General features: G+C 42.6%; 1 protein-coding gene across 1 annotated transcript in view; it reads left to right on the plus strand.

The window, feature by feature from the left end:
- The window catches only part of LANCL3 (LanC like family member 3), a 99,333-nt gene that overhangs the window by 55,265 nt on the left and 17,792 nt on the right, over positions 1-26,276 (plus strand). Inside the window, exons 2-3 of the mRNA XM_079910182.1 lie at positions 22,282-22,405; positions 23,332-23,529. Of these exons, the coding sequence (XP_079766308.1) occupies positions 22,282-22,405; positions 23,332-23,529 (322 nt within the window). The remainder of the gene's footprint in view (positions 1-22,281; positions 22,406-23,331; positions 23,530-26,276) is intronic.

Here is a 26,276-nt window from a genome sequence, read left to right on the forward strand (position 1 = left end):
ACTACATAAAATGAAAAGTAAGTCCTCCTCTCACCTCAGATTCTCAGTCTCCAGTTATCCCCATGAGTGAACAGTTTTACCTGTTCCTTGTAAATCTTCCCAGGAATATTTTAACGTCTCCACCACACACATGCACGTGTGAGTGGAACATGCTACAAACACTGTTATACACTCTACTTTTTTTTTAATCCAACCAGATAAGTTGGAGAACTTTCCATATCAGCACACATAGACCTACTTTATACCTTTCATTACTGAATAATATTTCATTGAGTGGGTGGTACCACAATTCATTTAACTAGTATCCTGGTAACAGGCATTTTGGTTGTTTGTAGTTTCTTGCCATTGTATATAACACTGCAGTGCATTATACATATATCTTCGTACACCTGGAAACGAATATTTGTTGAAATTGCTAAGACAATTTTTGATCAGTGTTGTGAAGTTCCTTCCCAAGCGGCAGCACGTATTTACTTTCCCCCTTAATAGCGTATGAGTGTTTCCCAACAAGTTGCCTGTGCTACAAATTTTACTTACCCGTTTCTGCCCCTCTGCTAGGTTAAACATGGTATCTAATTTTAATTTGCATTTCTCTGATTATATGCAAAGATGATCTTTGCATAAGTTTTATTAAGTTTTTTGCATATCATTGTATGCAGATTCTTTGTTCATGTCCTTTTCCTTTTTCCTTTGAATTGTTACTCTTTCTCTGACTGGTTTGTGAAATTTTAAGTGTTAATATCGTCTGTCATATATTTTGCCAACATATGTAAAATCATTCCTAATGTGTGTTCTTCTACAACTTTTCTGATTACTTTTTAAATGTTGTCTAAATATTTTATCCATCTGGAAATTATTTTATTATACTAAATGATTGTAAGTTCCATGGGAATAGAGGCCAAGTTTTAAATTAGCCGTTGTATACCTAATATCTCACACATTATTTTAGTACCAGTTGTGGCCAAGATACAATGGGTAGCACATTTCTGGCATTTTCTTTGCTCGTTTTACCAACTTTCTCTCAAAAGATTCTCTGACCTGAAGTTTGGGAGGGATAAGCCATACCATACCACACTTTACCGAAATAGCAGCAGTTGGGCAACAGCGGTGGAGGTGATGGTGATGGTTAAGGAGTCGACCTCCACCCTGACCTCCATCACTTCCTCCTCATGATGGGCCTTGGATAGCACCCAGAAGTGTATCACCCCACATTCAGCACTTTCCTGGCACTCCCATGTGAGATTTGGTCACCTTCAACTGTCTCTGAGTGGAGGAAAACTCACAGTACTGTATACCAGTCAAACTGAGGGCAGTGGGGAGAGGGGGATGTCCTAGAAGATTCTTTGGAATGTGCTTTGACTAAGGTAGCTACATGCACTGCCATGTGCAGACTCCCCTGGGTGGTTACACATCGGAGCTCACCTCTAGCATTAGTTTGGAGTCTGGAATTGATAGCAAGTTGGGGCTGAATGAACTTCTAAACATTGTTACCATTTTAAAATTTCTTACAAACACCCCTAAATCGCAGTGGCTTACAATGACAAACATTTATTTTTCCTCACTCCTGGGGCAGCTCCGTGTGGGTTCAAGTTGGCTCCATGTGTGTCCTCATTCTCCTTGGGCTGTCAGTTACCTGGAGGATGTTCTTCTCATGGCAAGTGCAAAAGGACGGGCCAAGTCACATTACCATATTGAGCTCACCAAGGTCAAGTTGAAGGGATTTCCAAGTAGCTTCTGCCTACCTCTGATAGAACACAATATAGGGAACTGGTGAAGATAATGGACATTGGAGCCTGACAACACTGGGACGGCAGACACTGTTGAATGCCTGCTCAAAAACTATCTCCTCTTCCTTCCATGCTGGTGGACACTAGTTCCCACAGTACGGACTTATAACGCCAGATACTTTTCTAGCCTCTCTTGCAGCTGTAGGTAGCCGTGTTACACAGTTTTGGCCAATGAGACATCAGGAGAACCCTGCTGGGTGCCCCTGGGAAATTATTTTCCTATTTGAGTAATCCACTTAATTTCTCAACTCCTCGACATTATCTGCAAGTTGGGGCTAGATATATTTCACAGTGTTGTTGTATTAGTCCGATTCACTTTGTAACAAACAATCCCACATCTCGGTAACTTACAATAACTAACATATATTGATTTTTCTTGCTAATGGTCTGCAGGTTATCTGGAGGGGGTGGGGTGGCTCTGCTTCAGGCCATGAGTAGGATTTAGCCCCACTTCATGTGTTTCAGAACAAGAGAAACTATGCAAGCATGTTTAAAGCTTCTACTTATGTCACTAACATTCCTCTGACCAAAGCAGTTCACATGGCCAACACCATCAATAAATGAGGCAGCAAAATATGCTCTGCCCACAATGGGAAGTACTGCAGTTATGTGACAAAGGTGTGGGTGTATAATCCTGTAAGAGTAGAATGAAGATTTAGAATAAGAATCCAACCTCTCGCACTTGCTAGACGTGTGAGCATAAACAAATCACTAGCTTCTTAGAACCTTCGTTTCCTCATCTTCCAGATGGCACAGGGCTCTTTGCTCTGGATTGGTATGAAGATTAAACATAGACCATGTACCGTAGGTGGCCCTCCCCTGCCCCCACAACCAAATTCTGATTGTTCCTTAATGAGTTCCTCCCCCAAGTCAGGTGTGGCGTGTGATTTAATGTTGGCTTCCCCTGAGGTTGATGAATGGATTGAGAAGTCAACATCAAGGCTCCCTGCGGGAGGAGGCAATCCGTTTATTCACTGAATACCTGGAACCATCATTTCAAGGTCATTGTCATGCTTTCATGCTTCAATAAACCGTACCTTTTTTTTTTCTTTTTTTGGCACATGACACTTAATTCAGTCTGACAAGAGCATACAAACACTGGTATTTTAGGATTGATCTTTGGCTGTTTCATAGGCTCCCTCTGCTGGAGTAAAACATCAGGTTTTGTCCTCAAGACTTGAACATCCTTTCCCTTTAATTGAAAGCAAATGTAATCAAAAATTTGCTGCATGGCTAGACTGGCCTTTCACACAGTGCTTCTGCTGCCACGTCCTAAATTTACCTGCCACAGAGCTGTAATACCAACCGGCACTCTTGCCTTTTCAAAACAGAGCCTTACAAAAGAGACTGACTTTAAAGAATTTGCCAGAATTGTGAATTGTTAATAAGAAGCAGGTTCTTGTTTCCTGTGAGTAATGCCCTTGCTACTTCAATTTCTAACCTTCTCAGTTTTAGAACATCTGGGAGTATTATGGGAAGGCTGTGACAAGCCTATTTAGAGGTGCTTGCCAAAAGGAAATTAGCCTGAGTCACCAGGTTTGTTATGTTATGGAGGTAGACTATAACTTTGTGTAGAAAAAGTGAGGATTGCTGCAAAGCCTGCACTGGCCCCTGCCAGGGGCGGGAGCCACCCTTTCTCAGGACACACATGTTTCCAGGGCCATCAAAAGGAGATTTCACGTGAATTTATTTTTTTTTTTATAAAGCCACTGTTCACTGCTTAACGTTTATGGAGTTCCACTTTATTTCTGGCTTGGCAGGGTGCCAAATATGTCGTCTTCTCCTTTTTCACCTCTCTATCTTTTGGGAGTCACGTTTTGGATTTAAATGACTTAGTAGGGTATTCAGTGAATTCTGAATCCGTAGACTCAAAGAAGCTTCTGTGTGATGGTATTTAGAGCAGAGGGGACTCTCACAGTAATGCTGACTCCAAGGTGTGTGTGGTAGTGTTGGCACCTCCATTTCTGCCCCAGCCAAAAACAGTCTTCTCCGACAGTTCTGGAACTCCAAGTGTGGTCTGAACCAGCGCCACCGGCATCACCTGTGGACTTGTTAGAAATGCAGAAAATTCAGGCCTCACTCCAGATCTACTGAATCTGACTCTACACGTTCACAAGATCCGCAGGGAATCCAGATGCATGTTTAAATGCGAGAAGCGTTGGTCTGGAGTAAGGGGACTCACACAGTAATGCCAAGCCTGAGGTACGTGAGAGTGCAGGCGCCTCAGAAGCTGCCATGGGCAGGAACACCTTACTCCTGCCCTCATCTGAGGTCTGTGACTAACACCCATGGGTCCAAGGCCAGCTCCACCCATCAGCTTTATAATGCCAGGCAATGAGCCCATAATCCCTGCCCTGCAATCAGTGTTTACGTTCCTTGTTGACCGGCGCTTGCCAACTTTGACCTCGTGGACTCGGACTTCCTGGACCTATACCTGTCTGCTCTCCACCGACTTAGCTGACTCAGATGACTCCCGGAGTCTGTTTAACAGCTGGTCTTCTTTGGCCCAGATGCCTAAGTTCTGGTCCTGTCCAGCTGGGATGTAGCCAGGCCTAAGTGGTGACACACCTTACTGTTGAGACAGTATTAAAAGAGCTTGTGTGTGTTCAGCACACACACAAGCTCTTTTAATGCTGTGTGTATAACTTTTAATACTGTGTGTATAACTTAAAAAGTCTCAGATGGTGGAAATTCAAGTTGAAGTAGCTTAATTCTAAAAGAGTGGAGGTGGGCACCAGTATGGATCAAATATCATGACATCACTTCTGGGAGCTTTCTGCCCCCAATACATAAGTTGAATCTGATCATGAGGAACACTGTACACATCCAGATGGAGGGCATCCTATAAAATAAATTGCCCGTACTCTTCCAAAATGTCAAAGTCAAGAAAGACAAAGGCAGGCTGAAGGTCTGTTCTAGATTAATGAAGTCTAAAGGGCATGACAACTAAATGCAATGTGTGATTCTGGATCGGATCCTGTAACAGAAAACACACACACACACACACACACACACACACATATATGTATGTGTGTGTGTATATATATATATATATATATCTTTCAGGGGCATTAGTGGGGTTATTGGAAATTTTTAAATATGGACTAGAGATTACATAATAATATTTGTATCAATGTTGAATTTCCTGGTTTTTGATAAATACACTGTAGTTAGGTAAGAGGATGTCCTTGTTTGTAAGAAATATACACTGAAGTATTTGGGGGTAAAGGGGCATCCTGTCTGCAACTTACTCTAAAATTCCCCCTTCGAAAATAAGCAGTGATAAAGCAAATGTGACAAAATGTTAACAAAAGATGACTGTGGGTAAATGGTATATGGAAGATTTTGCATCATTCTTGTAATCCTTTGGAATTCTATACTGAACATTTACAAAAATAAAATTAAAAGGGGGTTTTATTAACAGAATCCTGGGGAACTTCACAGAATTAAATGAAGAGATGTCAGACTCAGGGCAGCATGGGGACCTTGGGAACTTGAAGTGAAGCCACCAGAGCAAACTCTGACCTTGGTAAATTTCTTTAACGAAATGATAGAAACCTGGAAATTTAGAGCAAGAAAGGGCTCTTAAGGTCCTTTCATGTCTCCATTTCCTGGATGAAAAAACTGAGATCCAGACAGCAAAAGTGATTTGCCCGGGGAATCACAGATGATTACTTCAGTTTCCAACTGTAGAGGTTTAGAATTCCTCTTCATATTGGTTTATAAATGGATCCCCAAAGTTTCTTCTTTTCCTTAAACTTTGAAGTTAGGATATGAGTTGATGTAAGAACAAGGTTAACATATATAAGTATGCAGTAACATGAATGTAGGTTTTATGAACAAATATCTAAACAAGATTCCCCCCATGATTAACATGATTCTCCCCCAATTTTGTCATTACATGTATATACGATAAATACAGTATTTAAACATAAAAAGCAATGTCGTTGTCTTTGAACACAATTCTATTTGTATGTGAAAATCAGCTAGAATATTCGAATTTCTCCACTCGCCATGTGGGTAGGTACATTCTGTCCTTTCCCATGCCCCTTTTCTCACCTCATAGAATACATTGTCTGTCGGTGGAAAGGTAACGCTAATCGACACTTGATTCTTGGAAATGTCCCTAGTGCTTTGGAGAGACTGTGATTGCCGACCATTTAGAAAGCGTAATATCAGGCATGTAGGGACTCCTAGAAGTCATCTAGTCCCACCCATTCCTTTGAAAGGTGAGCCTGCCTGCGGTTGGCTACTCACTCTCACCTCAACTCCTACACCTGTTTCACACTAAGGAACAGATTTAAAATGGAATAGGATCTATTTGCATATACCGAAATAATTATCTTTGAGATCACTTCTGAAATAGTATAATTAGAGAAAGCAGAGCTCCTTTAATCGTGCTTCCTATAATCCTGTATTGTCTTTTGGTGTCGAAAAGGCATTTGTGTAGCGCTTGGACCGTTAGACTGGGAGCTGATAAACCTGCCTTGACAGCTTTTGAGAGAGAATGCAAATCCTAGCCAAAGGATCCTAGGTGGTGGAGTGCAAAATCGAGTGGCTTAGCGTGTGGTGAGAAGCAGTGAATTTTTTTAAAAGAAGGAATTAAGTGTGCTTTCCATCACCTGTGTTCAGACGTGATCATGAATGGCTAACATAAATTTTTCAGAGAATGTGGATTCCTATAGTTCATTCTGGTGCCAGACACTGCTGCCTGCCAGATATTCATTTTCCATGTTGTCTTTACTAACAAAAGCCTAATCTTGTTTGGCATAGCAATGTTCTCGGATAATTATTTGGTTTTCCAACTTCTCTGTCAGGGTGGCTGTGTCAAACAGTACTAGCTAATGACATGTCAATATAAGTCTGCTCGGGAGTTTGGGGAAACCTTTTGCTTTCCTGAGAAAATGGACATGACTGGTGCTGGCTTCCACATTTCTTCCTGCCTTGAATATAAACATGACGCCTGGAGTTACAGCAGCCATTTTGTGCCTATGGGCCAATATGAGGGAAGGAAGAGAGAATTGTGACATCCTGGCTGTGACGTCACAAACCAGTAAACATTATCAGCAGTCAGCCACTTCTAGACTTTCTTTCATGTGAGAAAATAACCTTTTATTTGATTAAGCCACTGGAAGTCGGATTTTCTAGTAGTTTAAGAGTGTAGTAGACCCTTTTAGGGAAGTCTGCCTAGCTCAGAATAATCCCAGTTCTTTGTGAAACACCATCCTCCTCCCTCTCTGGGTGGATCTTTGCACCCATATTGATGCAGTTGGGGTGAATGCACCTGACCGAGGCTGAGCCAATCAGATTCTCTCTCAGGGACTTGAAATTAGGTTTCAGTGGTTCTGGTTGATCCTGAAGTGTGACTAAACCTGAGGGACACTATAAGACTTGCAAGCTGGTGTGTATCATGGTGTGCTGGAGGTCACCTTCAGCCATAGAGAAGGAGAGAAGATGGGTCTGTAGAAGGTGAAAGAGACAGGCAGAGAGCAGTGTCACCAAAAGAGAGAACACTGCCTGGGATATGGCAGCTTTCTGGCTTCCAGTGTGACTCCCTTCTCAGGCCTGGCTGCCCTCAGATCCCTAGCTTCCTTCCAGAGGAAGGCAGCCCTGTGTGACTGGCAGGGCTGTGCCCTGCACAAGGGCACCTGGCCAAAAGGGCGAGGGAAGTGAAATCCAGCCTCAGTGTCCTGGTCACTAAGCCTTGGCCTGGGGCTGCATCAGCCCAGAGGTAATGTGCCACTTTATGCAATTCATCTGCCTGGAAGGGAGACCACCTTTTTTTTTTTTTTTTTTTTAATTTCACACAAGATTTAGGAAGGCCCTTCTTCAGGATACCTAGCAAAGTTGGTGTCTTCTGACCAAAGGACCTTGACATTCAGACAAAATGTGTTAATGAACAGCTAAACCATTTGTTCTATCATTTGATAGATAAGCTGTTCAATACCTTGATTTATTTTGCTTTTTAAAATTGAAGTATAGTTTACATATAGCAAAATGTATGAATCTTAAGTGCATAGTTCAATGATGTCACTGTGACTCATATATTTATTACCCAGATTAAGAAAAAGAACATTTCCATCATCCCAGAAAGTCCTTTTATCCCAGTTAGTACCACTTGCCTCACACACACACACAAAAGATACCGGAGGAGGGACTTCCCTGGTGGTGAACAGGTTAAGAATCTGCCTGCCAGTGCAGGGGATTCGGGTTCGAGCCCTGGTCCGGGAAGGTCCCACATGCCGCGGAGCAACTAAGCCCGTGCGCCACAAGTACTGAGCCTGCGCTCTAGAGCCTGCGAGCCACAACTACTGAGTCTGTTCGCCTAGAGCCCGTGCTCCGCAACAAGAGAAGCCACCGCAGTGAGAAGCCCGCGCACCACAATGAAGAGTAGCCCCCGCTCGCGGCAACTAGAGAAAACCCGCGCGCAGCAACAAAGACCCAACACAACCAAAAATAATTAATTCTTTTTTTTTTTCTTTGCTGTACGTGGGCCTCTCACTGTTGTGGCCTCTGCCGTTGCGGAGCGCAGGCTCAGCGGCCATGGCTCACAGGCCTAGCCGCTCTGCGGCATGTGGGATCTTCCCGGACCGGGGCACGAACCCCTGTCCCCTGCATCGGCAGGTGGACTCTCAACCACTGCACCACCAGGGAAGCCCTAAGTAATTAATTTTTTTAAAAAAGATACTGGCGGGCTTCCCTGGTGGCAAAGTGGTTGAGAGTCCGCCTGCTGATTTAGAGGATGCGGGTTCGTGACCCAGTCCGGGAGGATCCCACATGCCGTGGAGCGGCTGGGCCCGTGAGCCATGGCCGCTGAGCCTGCGCATCCGGAGCCTGTGCTCCACAACGGGAGAGGCCACAACAGTGAGAAGCCGTGTACCGCAAAAAAAAAAAAAAAAAAAAAAAAAAAGATACTGGAGTTCACCACTCTTCTGATCTCTATCACCATAGTTTGATTTTGCCTATTCTTGAACTTCATATAAATGGAATCATAGAGCAAGCACTCTTTTGTGCCTGGCTCCTTTAGTTCTGCATGTTCATGAGATCCACTCTCTGTTGTATGTATCAGCAATCTGTTCTGCTTATTGTTGAGTAGTATTCCATTGTGTGAATATTCCAAATTTATTCATTCTCCTGTCGATAGACATTTAGGATGTTTCCAGATCTCATGAATAAAGCTTATGAATTAAGCTGCTGTGGACATTCTTATACTAGTGGCCCTAGGTACTTCTTTCCTTCGGACGCTGATGTACTGTAGTAGAAGTCCAAATTGTACACCTTTCACAGTAAATCTATTTATCTCACATGCATGTATCACGTGGATCAGTTTTGTCTGGAGTTGTTCCGTCATCGTGTAGTTGGGAGACCTTATTTTGTAAGTGCCTCTTCATAACTAATTATATATTTAATGTATCTCCCCCCTTTACATATTAAACATGGGGCTCCTCTCTCATTATCACGGAGATACGTGCTTTTGAAAAATTGGTAAATGGTCAGTAGTATTTTGTGTTACAACTAATGAAGCATATTTATAGAGATGGTTCCTGGCATCGAGCTTATAATTAAGTCTAGTCCGTGACCAGGAATAGCAGCAGCACAGCTTACATGAACCACATAAGATTAAGCTGAGTTCCTTGTTCCAACCACCCGTGCTATTTGCAATACTAAATCATGCTGGATTTGCAATGTAAAGCAATGTCTGTGTCCCAGCATCCTGAGTGGAGCTTTTGTTAAAAAAAGATGAGTGTTCAGTCCTACCTCCTATAAAATCTTGGTATAGACTGGGAGCTCTGTTTTTAAACCTTTCCATGTAACTATCTGCTATAGCAACTGGCCAGCTGGCCATTTCTGTCCTATGTACATCCTTACACTTTTGGTGATTACCCTCAGTTGAACATCGGAGCCTGTGAATGGATTTCATCTCCTGTTAAATTTTCCCCAGGCAACCTGAGATGTGGCACACAATTTACTTAACATTGATTTCTTTATGAAGGCAGCCCCATTAAAATAATAACAAATTATGGAAAGTGGCCGCATAAGACATATTGGGGGCAATAAAATATGGAGCACAATATGCATTTATTCAGACTGGAATGTCACCTCCACAATGGCAGAGGTTTTTCTCTCTTTTGTTGACAGACTTCTCTGAGTGAGCCATAGTAGGGCTTGATTAACATGTACAGGATAAAGCTTATATAAGACAAAGACCTTAGTTACTAACTTACAAGGCTGTAAATCCTGCTTTGCTTAGTACTGGTTATATAACCCGGTGATTCATCCCACCCTTTGTAAGGACCAGGAAGAAGCCTCCCTAGCTGTGTTCATTCCATAGCAACCACATGGAACTTGTGGATACTGAAATCTAAGGAAGTGGCTTTGGGGAGTTCGGTGTCCTTAACAGAGCAAAGGTGTGGATTTACTTCACTCTTCTCTCCTCTCTCCTCTTCAGCCACAGAGCCAGCTCCTCCTGAGACCCTCTCTTCTTCTCCTTCCCCTAGGCCTAAAATGAAAATTGAAAGCAGCCACAGAGACTCTTTTGTGCATCCTGGCTGCCTGGTCCCTAATGGGGTGGGGTGGGGGGAGGGTGAGGGGTGGCCACTCCCTTCAGCGTACCTGCATGCCCAGGTCATCTCCAATCTCCTTTTTGGATATGTTGTTTATATAGAACGCAATTCTTTCGGAATCTTATAACCTAGCTCTCCTAAAGACCCCTGGCTACAACTGTTTCCGAAAAGAGACCAGAAAACGAAAAAGCAGAATCATTTTCCCTTCGAAGTACCTGAAAGCACTGTGTCACCATAACGAAACTACGTTGGACAGGATCACACAGAGGATTCCCTCCAATGCCTCAATGAATACAAGAGGAGGAAGGAAAGTTCGATACATACTTATAAACCATCATGAACCAGAAAGGTCTCGGGAAGTTACTTGGTCACCTACCTCATTTTACCAATGAAGACTGAAGGCAGAGAGGTTACATCACTTGTTCAGGGCCATATAATGACAAAGCCAGAAATTCCAAATTTCCCAGCCACGGTCACCCAGTCCACCCCCTGCAATAGGTTTAGGTTTTATTTTGCCGAGAAGGTACTATTCAGGGCCTTAGCTTCCTTTAGCCCCAAGGAACACTTTTTTTTTTAATTGAAGTATAGTTGGCGTTACACTGCTGTGTCCGTTTCTGCAGTGCAGCAAAGTGAATCAGCCATACGTATACATATATCCCCTCTTTTATGGATTTCCTTCCCATCTAGGTCACCACAGAGCATTGAGTAGAGTTCCCTGTGCTATACAGTAGGCTCTCATTAGTTATCTATTTTATACATAGTAGTGTATATATGTCAATCCCGATCTCCCATTTCATCCCCCCCCCCGCCAGGAACATATTTATTAAAATATATTTTAAGGTATTGGGGGAAAAAAGAAGACAAAAAGATGTAAGCCATTTTAAAGAATCTCCACCACTTGTGACCTTCAGGGCACCCATCAATCCCACAGGCCCATGGAAAAGAAACCCTCCTAGCTTATTTTGTCGAAAATATCTAGGTGAAAGAGTTATTGAGCTTTAAAATGTCGCAAATGGCTCAGATATTGTTCTTCTAGGACCATTTTCATGACTAGCTCTCTCAAGTGACAGGGCAGGTAGTACATAATACTGTCACTTAAGTTGAGGTGACAGCGGTTCCTGGTAAGGAAGAAGATTCCTTCACAGCACTTGTTGCTGAGGATCCCACAAGTCTCCTCTCTGTCTCCCCAAATCGACTTTGAGGATTGGAGGATCTACTGTCCTGGGGGCAGATTGGAGAGTGTCCCTTGTCCCTGACCTGGAGCAAGATAAGTGGAAGGAGTAGGAAGGTCACCCAGGGCAATGGCAGCAAGGTGACAGTGTGTTTGCCAGGCTTTGTCTCCGGGCTCTAGGATAGCACTTAACAAGAAAAATCAATCACAACCTTGTGAGTACAGCCAGCACTGAAAACTGCATTTGAATTTGTCCACTCAGGCAGTCAGCCTCACTTTAAAGAGCTCCGGAGCTAGAGGTTTCCATGGAAACAGAGAAATATGTGGGCAAAAATTGCTTTACAGGGAAATGAATGCTAGCAGTGCTGTTAGGTTGGTACTTTACAGCTGCCCAGCTGATGTGAGTTTGTAAGTAATCCAATGAACAGTGACTTTAAAAAAGGAAGTACTTTTTCTCTCATAACAAGGGTCTGCAGATAGGTGCTCCTAGTTGTGGTACAGATGCCCAACGATGTCCACAACCCCCAGGATCTTTTTCCTCTATCCTTCTGTGAATGTTAGTGTTTCATCCACAAGCTTATTGCCTCAGGATGCAAAGTGGATGCTACAGCTCCAGGCCTCACATAAACATTCAAGGCACCAAAAAGAGGAAAGGCAGGTAACAGCCAAGTCTGTCCAGTTTATTTCCATTTATCATGAAATCAAAAGCTTTCCAAGAAGCTCCCACCTCAGCAGATTTCTCCATTGATCAAAGTGAGGTCACATAGCCAACTCGAGCTTCAAGGAAGGCAAGGGACAATGGGATTGACATGACTGGCTGAAGCTCATATTCACTATCACCTGGAGTTAAACACAATTGTCAGCCTAATGAAATTGAGATCCAGTTAGCAAGGAATAAGGGGAGAACTTTCCAAGTACGAAAGGCATTTACTTGATACCTGACTGTCCACAACTACTCATCTCTATATTCCTGTAGTCTCTAGCCCAGTGTCATGCACGCAGCAAGCACTTGAAAAATGTCCGTTGAACCATGGTTTGAGACTAGTGTAACGACATAACCGTGGCTTAGAGGAGCGTCTGACGTGAAATGGTCAATTACACATCAGGCCTTAATAACGTAGTCATTCGCTTTGGAGGCATCGGGAGACAAAGACTCCAGTTAGTCAACTAACCAATGCCAAGAGGCTAAAACAACTTCTAATTTCCTAAGCTTTCTACTAGGAAGAAAGCACATAAGAGAATATGCATCTTTTTTTTTAGTAAGAAGTTACTACTTTTTTTTTTTTTTGGCGTCACGCGGGCCTCTCACTGTCGCGGCCTCTCCCGTTGCGGAGCACAGGCTCCAGACGCGCAGGCTCAGCGGCCACGGCTCACGGGCCCAGCCGCTCCGCGGCATGTGGGATCTTCCCGGACCGGGGCACGAACCCGTGTCTTCTGCATTGGCAGGCGGACTCTCAACCACTGTGCCACCAGGGAAGCCCTGGAAGAAGTTATGACTTTTTTATTGAAGTATATAGTTGATTTACAATGTGTTAATTTCTGCTGTACAGCAAAGTGATTCAGTTATACATATATATACATTCTTTTTTATATTGTTTTCCATTATGGTTTATCACAGCATATTGAATATAGTTCCCTGTGCTATACAGTATGTCCTTGTTGTTTGTCTATTTTATATATAGTAATATATATCTGTTAATCCCAAATTCCCAATTTATCCCTCCCCGCTTTTCCCTTTGGTGACCATAAGTTTGTTTTCTATGTCAGTGAGTCTACTTCTGTTTTGTAAATAAGTTCATTTATATAATTTTTTAGATTCCACATATAAGTGATATCATATGATATTTGTCTTTCTCTGTGTGACTTCACTTAGTATGATAATCTCTAGGTCCATCCATGTTGCTGCAAATGGCATTATTTCATTCTTTTTTATGGCTTAGTAATATTCCATTGTATATATGTACCACATCTTCTTTATCCATTCATCTGTACCTGGACATTTAGGTTGTTTCCATATCTTGGCTATTGTGAATAGTGCTGCTATGAACATAGGAGTGCATGTATCTTTTTGTATTATAGTTTTGTCTGGATATATGCCCAGGGGTGGGATTGCTGGATCACATGGGAGAATATGCATCTTCATAAAATAAGATGCCTAGAATAGAGGTCAAGTTAAACATGCACTATAATCTCATTGCAAAGGGCTTTTTGCCTAGCCTGTAGAAAATGAAACCACTGAAACATCCCATCCCATCCACATCCCAGAATTAATGCCCAAATAAGTATTTATAGATTTGTAAAATGGTTGTCATAAAGTGTTGAATGACAAAATGACAAAATACTATTGCTGAAAGACACATTAAAGACCACCTCAGCTTAACTCCTTGTTTTTTTCAGGTGAGGAAACTGAGGACCAGAGAGGTTACGTGATTGGTCTAAAGTAACAAAGTTAGTGACAGAGACTTGTCTAGAAACCAGGTAAACTTGAGCAGTAGTTTTGAAAGAGCAAAGCAATGTGGTTTGGAGATAGTGGGACAGTGAAACGCCCAAAGTGTGGTGATGAGGAAAGAAAAGTAAATACACAGACATGAAGAGCCATACGTTACTAATCTATGACTTACAAGTTACAGTGACTTAGGAATGCAAGCTGACACAAGCTGGTCCTTGGATGGAAGATGGGGTGTGGGAGGTGAGCAACAACAGCAGGGTTATTTTTTGAGGGAGATTCTGAGCACAGACCTGCAAGGCCTGTGGTGCTGAATGGTGGGGTTGAGTCGCTGCTGGACTTGCAACGTCTATCTTAACCCCAGCTTACTGCATCGCGCACGTGCCTCATGGCAGGAATTGTGCTAAGTGTCTTATATGGAATCGTCATAACGATCCAGTGAGATAGGGAGGTCTTATTATCGATACTTTTTACAAATGAGTAAACTGAGGCTTAGAAAGTATAAGTAACTTGCCTGAATCCACACTGCTAGAAAGTGGTGAAGCGAAGTTTCTCAGTGATTCTCAAACTTGACCGCACTCTGGAATCACCTGGAGAGTTTTGATAAATACTGATGCCTATGTCCCACACCCTGAGAGGCTGATGTCATCGATTTGGGGTGTGGTCAGAGACTAAATTCATGTTGTTTCTAGCCACCAAGTTTAAGCAGCAATAGAAAGCCAATATAAAAGTTAACAAGAAAATAAAGTACTTCTTTTTTCTAATTGAAGTATAGTTGTTTTACAATGTTGTGTTAATTTCTGCTGTATAGCAAAGTGATTCAGTTACACATATATATACATTCTTGGTCATATTCTTTTCCATTATGGTTTATCACAGGATATTGAATACAGTTCCCTGTGCTATATAGCAGGGCCTTGTTGTTTATCCATCCTATACATACTAGTTTGCATCTGCTAATTCCAAATGGGAACTGCTTTTTTAGTAATAGTCTCACCATCACCTGAGAGGTAGGTGGGGCAAGTCATTGTGATCCCCCTTCTGTAGATAAGGAAACTCAGGCTCTGAGACATTTCGTGTCTTGCAAGAAATAGAACAGGAAATCATCTAGTGACCCTTGGTGCAGACTGGGTTACCAGGTACTTGTAATAAATCTTTCAAGCCAGCAGTCAGTCAGCAAGAATGGGGTAAAACCTGTTTTCCTTTTCTAGTTTCCATTGTTTTCTTGGCTTGGGTTTCTTGACGTGAGAAGGGAAAAGAAACAACTTTGAAATGGTATCTGGGACCAAGTGTTTATAAGTGAAATTCTCTGTTGAATCCCTCTAAAAGATTGGAAGATAATCATTAAGTAGAGCAACCCCCTTCTGATTCCTCATCGCCCAGCATAATGATGGTCAGGGAGCATCAGGAAAACCAGATGGAAGGGACTTGCTTATTCTGCACCAGCACATGCGCCCCATTTGGAGACTAGTTAAGAAAATAAACTTGGCCACATTGGCTAAGAGAGCTCCCCACTGGGTTTTGCAGATTTAGACACACTTTTCCTACGCATGGCCTATTGGAAGAGAATTTCCCATTGTTGCCACTTCTCTTTTCTGGGTAATCTGATCATTGAAATTATGGTGTGCGGTGTTCTTGCCTGGTGTTCCCTCCTGCTTCCTTGAATGTCTTTGGGAACTTCCTACAGTTCCTTCCAAGTTCTCACCCTTCCCAAGAGAAATCCTCTGCTGCAGCCAGCCTCTGTGCGCCCATAATCCCATCGCTTGCCACTTCAGGTGTGGTCCTGGGACCAGCAGCAGCCTCGCCTGGGAGCTTGTTAGAACTGTATTCTCCTGGCCCCGTCCCTGACCTACTGAATCAGAATCTGCATTTTTAACAAGAGCACCAGGTGATTTGTGTGCACATTGCAGTGTGAGAAGCATTGCCCTAATACACAAGGTTTTCCCCGTCAGCCCGCAGCTTAAAATACCCTCTCTCCCTCCCACCCCCCGCCACTTGCATTTATCCACTTCCTCATTGTCCTTCAGAGCTTAAGCTCATGTCCCTCTCCCTCTGTGAAGCCCTTAATATTCACTCCCTCCACCTTACCCCTATAGATCATAACTTTGAGAATTTAAACAAATGCGAAATACTTCATTATTTAAATGATTCACCTCTTAAGTCTATTTGTTAAGATGATATCATCTCTCAAAGGGCCTGGCACAGGCCTGGCACATAATATGAACTGTCTGATTCATCAAGATCTGTTTCCTATTTGAAAGCCTTCCCTTAGCCCTACTTTATCTCTTTAAGCTTCTTCTGCATCAAAGCAGCTCCCCTGAGTTTTTGTCTTCTCAACACCTGAAGTACCTCTCCACCCACTCCAGAGATTTCCTGAAGGCCTGGCCCTTACCTGTAACCTAGTGGCTTCCAACTGAATCTAAGCCCCAAACAGGCCTCAAAAGTAAAACTCTAACCGTATGTTTATATTGACTTTGTACCCAAAAAGTTTCCCTAACTTTTAAATTTGGGTAGTGAATTTTTTTAGAAAAATTTACTTTAGGGTGTGGGATGTTTTTCTGCTCCACCATGGTACCCACAGGAAACTCAGGATTGTCTCTGGCTCTCTTGTGGACATGCCGTGCAGCGGTATCTCTGTTACTGGCCCCAGACCCTGAGGCAAGAGCCACATCTTTGAGGCTGCCATCTCCCCAATTCCAGGTGGGAGTGGGGGACACACATCCTAACTACCTATAGATCCCCAAACCTTTTCGGGGGATTATAGGATCTCTCCTAATGCTTAGCGCAAGGGAGTGGGGCTAGGAGAGCAGGAACTCCACACTGACTTTCAGTTTGCTGGTTTCGCCTCTTTCCACCTTGAACAGATTTAGCTCCATCCTGACTCTACATATCCTTCAGGTCTGTTGTTTGTATTCTCAACTTCAAGTACTAAAATACCCAGTTTCTACAACTCAACAGCCTTTTTTCCTCAGAGCTATTATCTCCATGGGTCTCAACAAAAGAATGAATATATGTATATGTATAACTGAATCACTTTGCTGTACACCTGAAAGTAACACAACACTGTAAATCAACTAGACTCCAATAAGATTTTTTTTTTAAAGTTAACCTAAAAAAAGTCGTTTTGATGTTCATTGCTCATCAAATGGCTTTTTTCTCTCTCAGGCAGAAGCTTGTGCTACCACCAGAAAGGCAGGGCAAAGGAGTGGATGAAATAAATTGCTGGAGGAAATCACCTAAGTTAATGTCAGATTCTTGCTCTGTTACATATGTGTTTGGCATGATATTGGAGTGACCTTCTGCATTCCATCTGGATGGGCAGTCACATACTTTGGGCATTTTGGACTGCTGCTTGCTAATGCTGGCGGTGGTTGATATCAAGCTAGCAAAGACTGCCACTTCAGAGGGCCTATGGGCGGGACACTTAACCCTGGAAAGGGGTCTGTGGTGAGGCAGGCTTTCTGTGGCTTGGCGCATTTCATTCATTTCCTTAACAAAGGTCCTCTCTCCTCAGCAGGGAGTTGGTTCCATCAGAGCACAACCTTTAGGCGGGGCCAGGAAACACAGAATGGGCTTTATTACTCTCTCGGCTCTTCATATTCAGAGCCCAGCCCAATGGGACTACTTCACAGCAAACACCTCCGTTCAAGGATCAGCGAAGGGAATCGATTAGACTAATGAAAATATTTACACCAAACCACCAGAGACTTGCTTTGTATTTTTGAGATATCTTAATTTATTTAAATTCAGTGAAAAAACAAATTTTTATTTAAAGAACCAAATCCAAATACCATATGATATCACTTATATGTGGAATCTAGTGAGGTGGATGGACCTAGAGTCTGTCATACAGAGTGAAGTAAGTCAGAAAGAGAAAAACAAATACCGTATTGCTAACACATGTATATGGAATCTAAAAAACAAAATGGTTCTGATGAACCTAGGGGCAGGACAGGAATAAAGATACAGACGTAGATAAACAACAAGGTCCTACTGTATAGCACAGGGAACTGTATTCAATATCCTGGGATAAACCATAATGGAAAAGAATATTTAAAAAATGAATGTCTATATGTGTATAACTGAGTCACTTTGCTATACAGCTGAAATTAACACAACATTGTCAATCAACTATACTTTAATTTAAAAAATTTTTTTTTAAAAAGAACCAAATCCATCCAAGACATCAACACATGCATAGCCTTATGTGCTACAGATACAGGAGAGGGAATTTGGGTTTGTCCCGATAAAGGCCTAATGCACAGGGAGCCGCTCTCTGCCATCCCCAGTTGCTTTTTTTCCCCAGTGGAAATGCCATTTCCTCATTCCCAAGGCCTCAGAGTGTTTCAGCAGCACGGAGGCCGTCTTCTTGGAAGTGTGTGCGCTTGTGTGTTCCTCTGTGCTGGGAGTGCGGCCTGGAGGGATGTCAGAAAGGGCAGACAAATGGGAGAACACGAAGCAGCCCCTGCCCCGTGTCTCATCTCCTTTCTTCCTAACGTACTGTGTGTTGGGCGGGGACCAGTACCCTCTTCTTCAGTGCTCTCCTCTGCACACTTTCATGTACACTGTTTTTCCCCTTTTTATTTGCTGATCAATAAAGCCAAGGGTAGGTCTTGTCTGTTCCCAGCGATAAAGAACTGCACGCATAACTAGTCTTTATCCGGCCCGACAAGCGCCGTTTCTCTTTGTTTTTCACAGTGTTTCTGCGAGATAAGAGGAAACCACCCAGACATGATGCATGACCGGGGAAGTTTTGAAATATTTTATAAACTCATTCTCTATTCTGAGCTGTGGATCAGGGATGGAAAGAAAGAGGGCACCGCATAGAACCAAAGTTGATTTTCCTTTTCTGGGTTAAAAACAAGCAGGTGGGGCGGGGAGAGAACGGAGACATGAATAAATGTTCAGCTGAGGAAAGAATAAGCCAGTTTTCAATTATCAGCACAGAAGTCAAATAGGGAGAATTCTAGTCATTCAAATGAGTACGTACCCTGAAAATCCAGTGGCCTTTTCCTATCACAAAAACTGCCTCTGTCACATGGATTCAAGACCAATAGTGGCATACAGGACCTCAGTTCAGGTGAAGAGCCAGATATATTCCCAGGAAATTATGGGATGCGACCAGCATAGACTCCTCTTAAGTTCATGCCCTTTGAGGTTCTTGGCAGGTTTCTGAGAGTAAGCCAGGATGGAGGGGTCGATATGAGGCTGATGATGCAAGATATTACATAGAGTAAGACTAAATGTGAGGTCAGTTGGTGCTGATAAAGGTACAGAGAGAGTAAGATGTTGTCAGTGGCAAATGAAATTTTGGTAACAATTCGAACGGATGCAGAGGAGGAAATCATTTAGGAGAAATGTGCCGTCCATCTAAGGAAAGACCCGAGGCTGAGCCCTGAAATGACGGTGGGAAGACGTGGGAAGATAGGGTCTTTAGGATTTCTAGGCAGAAAGGAGGAGTAAACCCAAGAGGCAAAGATAGGTACCTAATAAAAGGGAAACTTAAGTTGGAACCCATGACGTAATTGTTTCTGAGCAACCAGATGGAAAATGAGGAGATGATGTCTTAGTGAAGCTGATGTGTTAAATATTCTGCATTACTGTTTCTTTCCACCCCTGCCTGGGTTCATGAACTTTTTTTTTTAATTAAAAAAATTTTTTTAATTGAAGTATAGTTGATTTACAGTATTTCAAGTGTACAGCAAAGTGGGTCAGTTACATATATATATGTGTATATATATATATACACACATATATATATATTCCTTTTCAGATTCTTTTCCCTTATAGGTTATTACAAGATATTGAATATATTTCCCTGTGCTATACAGTAGGTCTTTGTTGTTTATCTGTTTTATATATAGTAATGTATATCTGTTAATGCCAAATTCCCAATTTAATCGCTCCCCCCCTTTCCCCTTTGGTAACCACAAGTTTTTTTCTATGTCAGTGAGTCTATTTCTCTTTTGTAAATAAGCTCATTTATATCATTTTTTTAGATTCCACATATAAGTCATATCATATGATATTTGTCTTTCTCTGTCTGACTTACTTCACTGAGTGTGATAATCTCTAGGTCCATCCATGTTGCTGCAAATGGCATTATTTCATTCTTTTTTATGGGTGACTAATATTCCATTGTGTATATGTGCCACATCTTCTTTATTCATTCATCTGTCAATGGACACTTATGTTGCTTCCATGTCCTGGCTATTGTAAATATAGCTGCAGTGAACATTGTGGTACATGTCTTTTTTTTTTTTTTTTTTTTTTTTTTTTTGCGGTACACGGGCCTCTCACTGCTGCGGCCTCTCCCGCCGCGGAGCACAGGCCCCGGACGCGCAGGCCCAGCGGCCACGGCCCACAGGCCCAGCCGCCCCGTGGCACGCGGGATCCTCCCAGACCGGGGCACAAACCCGCATCCCCCGCATCGGCAGGCGGACTCCCAACCACTGCGCCACCAGGGAAGCCCCATGTCTCTTTTTGAATTATGGTTTTCCCTGGGTATATACCCAGTAGTGGGATTGCTGGGTCATATGGTAGTTCTGCTTTTAGTTTTTTAAGGAACCTCCGTACTGTTCTCCATAGTGGCTGTACCAATTTACATTCCCACCAACAGTGCAAGAGGGTTCCCTTTTCTCCACACCCTCTCCAGCATTTATTATTCGTAGACTTTTTGATGATGGCCATTCTGACTGGTGTGAGGTGGGCTCATGAACTTTAATCACTCTATTGTAGACTTTTGTCTATGTCTATCTCCAGTGCTGGATAGTAAGTTCCTTGTAGGAAAAAAAAAAAATGTGTCCTAGGCTTTCTAGAGTTTCCCCCACAATACCTACTAGAGGGCCTCACTGGAATAGTAGCTCAGTAATGTTAACTGGCAGAATTAATTAATGAACAACTTCCTCTTCTTTATGTGATTATTTTTCCAAATTAAATGCTGGATTTGAAGGGGCCACAACCTGGATTATATTTTGCCCTTCTAATGTTGCGTAAATCAGAGGAGCAAGTTATGACTTAAGAAATCATTAGTTATTTCAAAAGGAATGGGTGAGTCTAATGGCAGATATCAGGTAGGAAAATTTGATGTGTGAGTCTTCGGAGAAAGGCCCAAATCCAGTAGATTGTTCCTTGAGCCCAGATTCATCCAGTCAGGCCAAGGCTGAACTTCAGGTGATTTCTTCTTCCTTTGGTTACTCTGGCTGGTACTTTTCCTGTGTAGGTCTGCCTTTTTGGAAGGTTGGCTTCATGAGAGTAAAGGTCTTGTCGTGTTGTTCACTGTTGTGTCTCCAGCGTCTAGAACAGTCTTTCCTGCTTATAGTAAGGGCTTAAGAAATAATTGTGGAAGGAAGGGGAAGAGGGAGGGAGGGGGTGAATAAAGAAAAGAGGAGAGGGGGGCTCTGCTTTTCATGGCAGTCCACCTGGCACTTACTCGCTCATCAGTTACCAAAGGCCCCCTCGGGCTCAGAGTCAGGAACCAAGGATACCAAAATGATGAGACATCACAGTCTTTGCATCTGATCATCCAGTAGAGAGAGACAGAACGCAACAGGTGACGAGTGCTGTGCCAAAGGGAGCATCCAGTGTGCCCCGAGGTAGACTGGCAGACAGAGAACATTGCAAACGTGAGCAGCACCCTAATAAATGCAGTGATGCTGTGTAGGCTTGAGAACATTTTAACCTGTATAGCCCTAAAACTTACGGTACCTAGATTGAATAAAATATGGGAGACGGCCTTTTAGCCATTGTCTATTCAGCATGATTTTGATAGTAAAAGTTCCTTTGCCTTGGTCCTTATTGGACTTAGGTTTCCTTCATGGACTGCAAAAGGCTCCAGCGGGTCTGTCATGCAGCAGCTTGTCATAGAATTGTGGCTTTATGAGCACAGTCGAAATGACACAAACTGAAGGCCCATTGTCTGAGCCAGACCCGTGCCATACATCAGAAGTAACAGCTTTGCCAAGCATGGTCGCTTAGGACCAGTCTTTGTTCTTTCCTGAGCAACTTCTTGTTCCTGTGACAAGGATTAATGATATAACAGCTGTTAGGTGGTCTCTGCCATTTATAAAAACCTATAGCAGTAAAGGTGTGTGTTTCCCATCAGAACTGCAAATTTTCTGAAGAGGGGAGATAAACTTGACAACGAAGAGAGAATCAGTGGTTTTAAAAAAAAAAGGTACGGTGGGCTGAGCTTATTTACAAATAGGAAAAGGACTGGGGGGGATATGCTGATGGACTTTTTAAGCAAGAAAATCCAGTGTCTGAGGAATATTGATGATCCTGACTTGACTTCTGCCTCTTTTCCTTACTCAGGTGCTGACCCCAGCACAGATCAAATCAATTTGCCAGGCGATCCTGGACTCCGGGAAGCAATATGCCATGAAAAAGAGGAAACCATTCCCACTGATGTATTCTTACTATGGAACCGAATACTTGGGTGAGTGAGGGTGTTGGCAAAGGCCTGGAGGAGAAAGGCAGTCTCTAACAGCAGCATTGGCTAAAGACTGGAAGATTTTGTTTTTGACATAGGTCATCACTATTGCTTTCACTGGGAACCCTTTGAAAGGCCATTTAAAAACAAATATTGACGGATACTACAAAGCACAATTTCATATTTGTTTTCAGAGTCTACCTGTCAGAAGTGGAGCTATTTGGGTGGGAGGGAGACGCAAGAGGGAGGGGATATGGGGATATATGTATACATATAGCTGATTCGCTTTGTTATACAGCAGAAACTGACATGACATTGTAAAGCAATTATACTCCAATGAAGATGTTAAAACAAAAAAGAAAAAAAAAGGAAAAAAAAGAAATGGAGCTATTTTAACAATGACTTTCACTAAAGACTCAAATCCTTTATTCTTGATTGTGAATTCACCGGCCTAATTTTGCTGAAAATTAACAGCTTATATGCTCACTGCCAATAGTACCTCTGCACAGGGAAGCAGGATTCAGCCGCTGACAGTTTCAAGTTTTTAGTATTAGTGGATCAATAACAGACTACTGAATCACAATGACTACATTTGAGATATGAGGCTTGTGAAATGAAAGTTAGTTGCTACCCCTTTGAATCCTTCAGTGGTTCCCCATCACTCCTTGCAAGCATGACTTGCAAGCCCCTTTGCAGATCGCCTGCCTCCCTCTCCAAACTCGAGCTTTATCTCTCCCTTCCCTGGTTCACATTTATAAAGTCTCCAGCAGGCAAAGTGTTCTCATACCTTTGTAACCTTTGTGCCTGTTCCTTTTGCCTAGAATGCCTGGCTTTCCCCAACCCCTTCATCAATCTGTAATACTTACGCCCAGACTTCAAACTGGTTCTCCTCCCAATTATGTGAATTAATGATGCTTTGCTTGTCTGTATAGGAGCAGCTCATGGCCTGTCGTCCATCCTCCAGATGCTTCTTTCTTACCATGAGCACCTTAAGCCCTCAGATCAGGAGCTGGTGTGGCAGAGCGTGGACTTCCTTATGGAGCAGGAACAAAACTGCAACTGGCCACCTGAGCTCGGCGAGGCCATCGAGAGGGAGAACGAGCTGGTGCACTGGTGCCACGGCGCCCCAGGTCTCACTCATGTTATTATCTGATAGCACTGCCTTTCATTGGGCTTAGCCAAAGACGGGTGCCTTTTCTGAGAAGTGAGGGTATTTCTTATCTTATGCCACTACCTTGGGAGATGAAAAGGTCAAGATGAAACTTTTCAAAGCCAAGAAAGTCTCCATCAGTAAAGGATGTCCAGAAATGATCCTGTGTTTAAAAAATATATGATCTTTATCTACAATATTTGTATACAAATTAAACTAGTGCTGTCCAACAAAATATAATGCGAGCCACATATGAAATTAACTTTCTAGTAGCCCTGTTTAAAACATAGAAAGAAACAGGTGAAATGAATTTTAATAATAGATCTACCCCAATATACGCCAAATATTATTTCAACATGCAACAAATTTAAAAATCGAGTGACTTCATATTTTTTAAATATCCAGTCTTTGAAATCCCGTGTCTCTGTTATACTTACATCCCATCCTGATACAGACTAGCCACGTTGCAAGCGCTCAGTAAGTTCATGGGACAGTGCAGATCTGGAACCTGGCAGTTCAAAACGTGGTCCCTGGACTAGTGGCACGGGAGTTTGTTAGACATCCAGAATCTCAGGCCCCACCCCAGCCCCACTGAATCCGAATCTGCACTTCAACAAGATCCCTAGGTGATTTGTATGCACATTAAGGTTGAAGATGGACTATTCTGTAATTCTTCTCCAAATGACGGTTTCCATTATCACCTAATGAAAAGTCTAGAGAAATGAGAAGCCATTTGCAGTGAACTCTCTGGAATCGAGCCTGGAAACTTATCAGACCCCATCTTCTCCTTTTTTTTTTTCCCAATCCCATTACACTGCTAATTAGGCCTTAGAGAAGGGGCAATTCAAAAAAGACAGTGCATTTTGGTCGATTGGCCAGAGGAGAGACTTAAAATACCAAAATAACACACACATTTTTTTTATAAATTTATTTTATTTATTTATTTTGGGCTGTGTTGAGTCTTCATTGCTGTGCATGGACTTTCTCTAGTTGCGGTGAGTGGGGACCACTCCTTGCTGCAATGCACAGGCCTCTCACTGCGGTGGCCTCCCTCGTTGCGGAGCACGGGCTCCAGGCGCGCGGGCCTCAGCAGCTGTGGCACACAGGCTCAGTTGCTCCGCAGCATGTGGGATGCTCCCAGACCAGGGCTCGAACCCGTGTCCCCTGCACTGGCAGGCGGATTCCCAACCACTGCGCCACCAGGGAAGCCCAACACACACATTTTTGATTAGGAGTGTTATTTAATTTTCAAGGCTATGCTTCAGTGCCGTGAGTACAGCTTTAAAATATATTTGATTTCTCTTTCATTTGTTACCTGATTTTTATTACTTCCTTTCCCCTCCTTACCTAATTAATGTTCTTCAATCCAACTGGAATTTCATTTTTTCTTCAGTGCAGTTTGAGGTGACAAATAATAGAAGTGTTAGTCCTTCTATTTTTATTTTCTCTGCCTTCCATTTTTACTTAAGGAAGGACTTCAAAGGCTCCCGTGTGTGCTTGTACCAGCGCCAGGGCATTGTGCATTATGTCCAGGCTAATTCCCACCAGTGATCATTTGAGCCCATCTTTTTCTTGCTTTGAACTTTCTGAAGAAAAACAGCAGTTATTTACCATTCTGGAAATGATATCTCTTCATGTTACGCTCAACACTCCCATTTCCTATTCCCTTTCATCATTTTCAGTGAAGGCCTTTGGGTATCCTCCAAGCACCCCAGGATCCTTGAATTTTGGAGATGTTCCAAATTAAATACAGCATATTTTGAAAGGATTCAATGTATAGTAAAAGCCCTGTGAAGAGTGGGAAGATAATTTACTGAAATGAGTGGCTGGGTCACTTAATTGATGTGGGGTTCTTGAAGGGCGGTTATTCCATTCTCTCTGTACATCACATCCCATCTGTCTTTGTAAATCATGGACCATAACAGTACAGCATAGTATTCATCACCTTGGGGACTTTATTTATCCTCATTTATCATTCATGTTCAGTATCTTGGTTAGATTAAACGCAGGTTGCAGGGCAAAATCATTCAATCCTCATATTCACTGGACTGCCAAAAAATAAACGAATTCACAAATGAATAAAGAACCAAATGGAGCCCATTATGTCTGCCAGCCCGCACTTCCATCTCAAGGGTATTGGTCTTCCTTTTAAGAGATGTGCTAAAAATAGCATCAGGAGTGATTATAAATCTGGTAAGTGCAGGTTAAAGACCATGAAGATGCCTCTTAAGTTGGCAACAGTAAGCTCTCCAAAAATTCTAAAACAAGAGATGACCTAGAAAAATAATTCTCACTTATGTGAGAAGATTTTTTGAGAGTAGATTTATGAACAGTGCAGATGGTTTGGGGCGGCAGACTGATTCTGTGATTAAAAACCTGCCAGAAATAATCCACAGTGTGGAACTTCATCAATGATACCTTATCTTCATCAATGATACTATAATTGTTTCCTATTGACTTTCCTTCAACCCACCTCTACAGGTGACAGCCTTAGTTATCATTTATGTGCTGTGAATATACTTCTGGACTCTTAAGTTAATAACTCCGGGTTCTAATTATAGTTCAGACACTAACCAGCTAAGTAACCTTGAGAAAACCACTTTGTTTCTTTTGTGCCTTTGTTCATCTGTGGAAGGAGTGCATTGAGGTGGAGCAGTGAAACTCAGTCTTTTTTTCACCACAGACCCCTTTAATCCTGTGGACCCTTACCGTTCGTGAGGGATATGG

Source organism: Stenella coeruleoalba, assembly GCF_951394435.1.
Source record: "Stenella coeruleoalba genome assembly, chromosome: X".
Classification (NCBI taxonomy): Eukaryota; Metazoa; Chordata; class Mammalia; order Artiodactyla; family Delphinidae; genus Stenella; species Stenella coeruleoalba.